The 5,443-nt window shown below is 51.4% G+C and overlaps 1 protein-coding gene across 1 annotated transcript in view; it reads right to left on the bottom strand.

The window, feature by feature from the left end:
* The window catches only part of ATP6V0D2 (ATPase, H+ transporting, lysosomal 38kDa, V0 subunit d2), a 30,420-nt gene extending 25,224 nt beyond the window's left edge, over nt 1-5,196 (bottom strand). The window contains exon 1 of the mRNA XM_005880355.2: nt 4,837-5,196. Within this exon, the coding sequence (XP_005880417.1) occupies nt 4,837-4,966 (130 nt within the window). The 5' untranslated portion in view covers nt 4,967-5,196. The remainder of the gene's footprint in view (nt 1-4,836) is intronic.
* Between the last annotated feature and the right edge of the window lie 247 nt (nt 5,197-5,443).

Raw genomic sequence — 5,443 nt, forward strand, 5'->3', positions numbered from 1 at the left:
ATGGGTACAGAACCCACGCTGTGGGGTTGTGGTGAGGATTACACCAGATGGCGGTGAGGAGCCAGCGTGTAGAAGCCACTGTAATATTAATTCCTTTTTCTTCTCACTTGTAGCCTCTACACCCAAATTAATTTGATTCAGTTGTCTATGAACTGTGGTTTTTACTCTCTAAACCAGATTTTTTTCCAACCAAATATTGGAATTGACCATCATGTCTTACAATTACTCTGATTTTAATATGTATATCAATGTCTATGAAACCCGACTTCTTCCCCGTGTTTGCTCATTTACCGCTGCTTACAGCGATGAAGCATCGTCCTCTTTGGGGTCTTATCACCCACCCCACATCGCCTGCATTTCCATGATGGCCTCTGAGTCTCACCCTCCACCTGTGGTTCAGAACCCGGGTGGCCGCCTGTCACTGTGGCCACCTCCTAATGGACTCTTCGCAGACAGGACGGTTTTAACAGACGTTGTCTCTTAATCTTAACATAACCCCATCTCATAGGGGAAAACGGAGGCCAGAGAAATAACCCGCTCCTGGTGTCAAGCAGCAAGTATCTGACTCTCATTCAGCATCTCAAAGCCCCGCGATCAGACCTTCAAGGCCCAAATTCCAGCCTTATCTCCAGGCAGTCCAGTCTCGGAGCCAGCTGGCTCCAGCCCACCCACATGCTTTAGTTTTCCTTATCAGTAATTCATTAACCTTTCTGTGGGCCCAGAATGGCTCCCCAGCTCAACTCCCCTCCCCCACCCATCTCATTGGCATTTTCCAACTGACTGTCCCCCAAAATTTGGAATCACATCTCAAACACCACTAACCATAACCATGAAATGGGAAGAATTATTTCAGGAATTCAAGAGCCTAGCAGAGACTAATTCTTGTTGTAGATGCACTGCAGTTCAGGGTCCTCAGGGAGCCCCAGGAATTCTTACGATTTAATTTATAAAACATCCTCAGAAATCTGTGATCTCCCTGGAAACCGGGCGTAGGCCAGGGAGACGGCATTTCAGGGATATTATTTTCTTCTCTAGCATAAAAGCCCTTTTAGGGCACGGACTATACCTTCAAAAAAAAAATTTTTTTTAATCTATTGAGAGAGAGAGAGAGAGAGAGAGAGAGATATTTGTTGTTCCACTTGTTTGTGCATTCATTAGTTGATTCTTCTATGTGCCCTGACCAGGGATAGAACCCACAACCTGGCCTATCTGAGGATGCTCTAACCCACTGAACAACCCAACCAGGGGAGGGACATTCCTTTTCTACCTGCACTTCCTTGGCTGCAGGGAGAAGGAGCTTCCTAGGGGTTGTTGAAGGCACCGCTGAAAAGGAATGAAGGTCCTGTCCCTTCTCGGGACGTCACTGTTGTGGGATTTAACCTGCTCCTCGCCGTCCCTTCCAAACAGTTCGGACCACATGTCCCGTGACGGCTGGTCGAGTCCTCTCACCTCACCCGTTTATTTTAGAAAAACGATTATTACTGAATTCCAGAGCCCTGAAGCGCTCATTGTACCGCCTTGTCTTTTCTGAAGGGGAAAGGATGTTTACAAGTCTTATGTATAATTTAACAATCGGAGGAAAACAGAGCGCTGCCATGAGAAGCCGGAGGCGCTCCTGCACAGCTGGGTCAGGGGCCAGCTGCCTGGCAGGCCATGGACTGCAGTCCGGCCTCTGACCCCCGGGGAGCCACGCTGCGGAGCCAGCAGAGGCCGTGGTCTCTGGGTAGACAAGGGGGTCATCTACCCTTCGCTGTTGCTATTTGGTTCAAGTCTCTCGTAAAGAACGCAGCTCCAAGCAGACCCGGCCCAGCTCCCTCTCCTGGCCCTGGAGGGGCTGAGTCAGAGGCCCCCGGCGGCTCAGCTCCGTCTCTCAGGGGCAGCCTGGAGCAGATGAGTGCTTGGCCACACGCACACAGTTCTGCACAAACACGAGCCAGGGCTTTGCAGGGCTTGTCTGGACTTTCCTCGCTTCCGAACCCACTGGAACCCTTATGTGCTCCTTGCAAGTGGTTTAAAAACAATACGCTGAGGCCTGGCCAGTGTGGCTCAGTGGTTGAGTGTGGACCTATGAGCCAGGAGGTCAAGGTTCGATTCCCAGCCCGGGTTGTGGGTTCCATCCCCAATAGGGGGCATGCAGGAGGCAGCCAATTGATGTTTCTCTCATCATTGATGTTTCTCTCTCTCTCCCCCTCTCCCTCCCCCTCTCCCTCTCCCTCTCCCTCTCCCTTCCTCTGAAATCAATAAAAAACAATGATATGCTTATATCGGGACACTTCTTTTTTAAAGATTAGAGGACTTATTTTTGCCAAGTTAGCTTTTCTTTTCTAGAAAGTGTCTGCTTCAGCACACAGTACTCTTGTGATGCTGTTACCCCCAATCTCGTTTATCCACCATTTCATGGTGCATATCGTATGCAAAAGCAAACAAATCCCAAAGTCCTTAACTTCTGTCTGATAGGGCGGCTGCAGGCGGCTGGGGTTCTCTCAGATGCAACAGGTGCACTGCCATTCACGTTACTTACAACCAACAGTCTGTGACATAACCAGGAGGGCACAGTTTCTATGTCCAGTGGAGCTGTGAACAAACGGGACCTGGTCATGGACCCGAACCCAGCTCAGACACAGACCTGTCCTCCCTCCGAGGACGGCAGGAGGGTTGGTTAGTCACGGCCGCTGGTCCTCGGCTCCTAGCCCAGGACGTGAGACCCTTGTCGTGTTTAGACTGATCTCCTCAGCACTCATGACCCGCAGTTTCATGATCACATTGATATTCCTGGGAGCTGCAGAGAGTTGATTGGCACGGATTCAAACATAGTTGTGCAAAAATGGTGGGAAATATATTATTAGGAGGAAAGAAAGAGAGACACATGAGATGCAAAGACAAGAAGCCACGGGGGACGTAGAGGCCCTCACGTGGGACTCTAGGGATGACTTCGGGCCCTTCCCCCGACACCAGGTGGGCGTTCTGCGTGTGCACCGTGTGCATTTCACTGAGGAGGTTCATTCTTCAGGTCGCCTGTCTGCAACCTTCCCTTCTCCCCCAGCTGAGGCCGAGGGCGGTTCCTCTTGGCATTCTTTAGAGAGCTGCCTACGCCTGGTTGTGTATCCTGAAGACATTTCTGTATCTGAGTTTAAATTTGCATTTCTTAGCCCATTTGAAAGTTTGACTGAAAACTAAATAGAATTTATTCAAATGACTTCTCTCAGAAGCTCTCATTCTGCCATGTCCATTAATTTTTTTCTACCTCAATTTATGCAGATTTTCGATACATGAGACCCCTCAGTGCCCCCACTCCTCATATAACATGCTGAGGTGACTAGGAGCTGGGGTCATGTTTATTATTTGTAGCCAACAGCATTAGTTGGCGTCTGGAAGCTGTTCCCGGCTGTTCCCATCGCCATGAAAGGAGATGTGCATCTCTCCTGGGCGGCTGGGCCTCCACCGGCTCCGACTGGTCAGACCATCCACAAGTGACCGACCTCAGGTCCCCCCCTCCCCTCCCCAGCCGCCTGCAAAGTCACCTTCACCTTCTTCCGCTTTGCTTTTGCAGTCTGGATCCTTGCAGCTTTCTTGCTTTTTCTAGAATAATCTGGAAGCTTTAAAGCACCTTCTTATGGACACACCCAGTACTGATTTTATAAGTGTGTTTTGAAATGAGTGAGTAGCTGTTTTTAAGAATAATAATACTGTACCATGTGATGTCTTCGATAAGGTTTTGAAAATATTGTAGCTTAGAGATAATCTCCGGAGAGGGGGCCTGGGAGGTGTCGAAGGGCAGAGAGTTTCGGTTTTACAAGAGGAGCAGGTCGTGGGGATCTACAGTGCAGCCCGGAGCCTGTCCTTAACACCCCCAACAATAACAGTCATAATAGTGATGACGAAGATGAAGGGGGAAGCGTGTGGAGTGAGGCAGGTTTGTGGCAGAGGTGGCGGTGGTTTCACAGGTGGACACTAATCTCTAAACTCACCGCGTTGTCTGCAACACACATGTACAGCTTTTCATGTTGTCTGCAACACACATGTACAGCTTTCCATGTCGACCAGACCTCAACCCACTGGTTTCAAAACACAGATAATTTCCCTTTGCAGAGTGTTTCCCGTTCTGACAACATTCTCCCACCGACAACTCATCTATTTCTCCAAACATCTGGACTGAGTGGCGTGACCATCGCACTTTATGAACGAGAGCCCAGGTCTCCACGGCACCTGCAGGGCCGACGCGCCCGCTGGCTCACCTCAGGCCTCTGTGCTGTTTGTAAGCAGCAGAGACAAACCCAGAAAACCCTCCTGTCAGCAAGGCTGGGAAACTGGGAGGGAGTGCCATTCTCTGGACCGAGGCTCGGAGCTTTTTTTTTGCCATCGATCCCTGGGCAATTTGGGGATGTCTTTATCCAAATAATATCTACAGATATGCAGAGTGAAACAGGTAGGACTTCAAAGGAAACCAAATACATTACAGCACAGTTACCAAGACATGTACGGCATTGTGCTCCTGCTGGACAGTGGAGGCCAGGGCTGAAGGGAGGGCCGTTCCCCGTGGTTTTGAAACAGGGAAAACAGTGGTATTTCAAACTCCGGCAGAACTGCCAGCATCTGAAAATACTGACTTTCTACTGGTGACAAAGCCCCTACGTTCGTAAGGGAAGGAAGTGCACACTTCATGCAGAGAATCCTGAACAAGGAGATTAACTGTCTCCTGGGTCCAAGCTCAGGACCCCTGAGGTCCTGGCCCTGGAGGAGGACCCGCTCTGGCCTCCGGCTGGGACCCGCCCTCCCCTGCTCCCCCCGCGGCAGCCCTTCTCGCAGCCCTTCCCGCCACCGCTGGGGTCAGCTCACCCTCCAGGGTCTCGCACTGCACCAGGTTGAGGTAGTCCTGCTGGGTCAGGAGGCCGGCCTTGCAGCCTCGCACCAGCCCCTCCAGGTAGCCATGGTCCACATTGAAGCACAGCTCGGCGCTTCCCAGCATGGGGACGGCTGAGGGTCCGAGGTGGGGTCAGCGGGTCTGGCGGGAGCAGCGTCCTGGGCCCTGCAGCCTCACGGTCTGGAAACGCTCTGGCTGCACAGGAGTCACTGTCAGCTGACAGCCGGGTCTTTGTGACTAGTTTTCTCCGGAGTCAGTGGCTTTGAGCAGAGGGCTCAGTGGTGGTGATGGCAACAGTGAATAAGCTGGGTGACCCATCAGCCCAGGAGCCCCCAGGGGTGGGGGGAGGGGCGGGGCGGGCTGCGGTGCCCAGAGCCCCGCCTGCCCAGCTGTGCCAGGGAAGGAGAAACACCTGAATGTTTTGTAAACATCCCTCCCCAGCGGAGCTTTGGAATGTAAACCACATTTGTCCTCATGTCTTCAGGACTAGCAGTGACCAGCAGTGTGAGGAAAGAGAGGGCCTTTTAAAATCTGATTTTAGAGAGAAAGGGAGAGACAGAAACATTAATGATGAGAGAGAAC

The sequence above is a fragment of the Myotis brandtii genome, unplaced genomic scaffold (assembly GCF_000412655.1).
Source record: "Myotis brandtii unplaced genomic scaffold, ASM41265v1 scaffold634, whole genome shotgun sequence".
In the NCBI taxonomy this organism is placed as follows: Eukaryota; Metazoa; Chordata; class Mammalia; order Chiroptera; family Vespertilionidae; genus Myotis; species Myotis brandtii.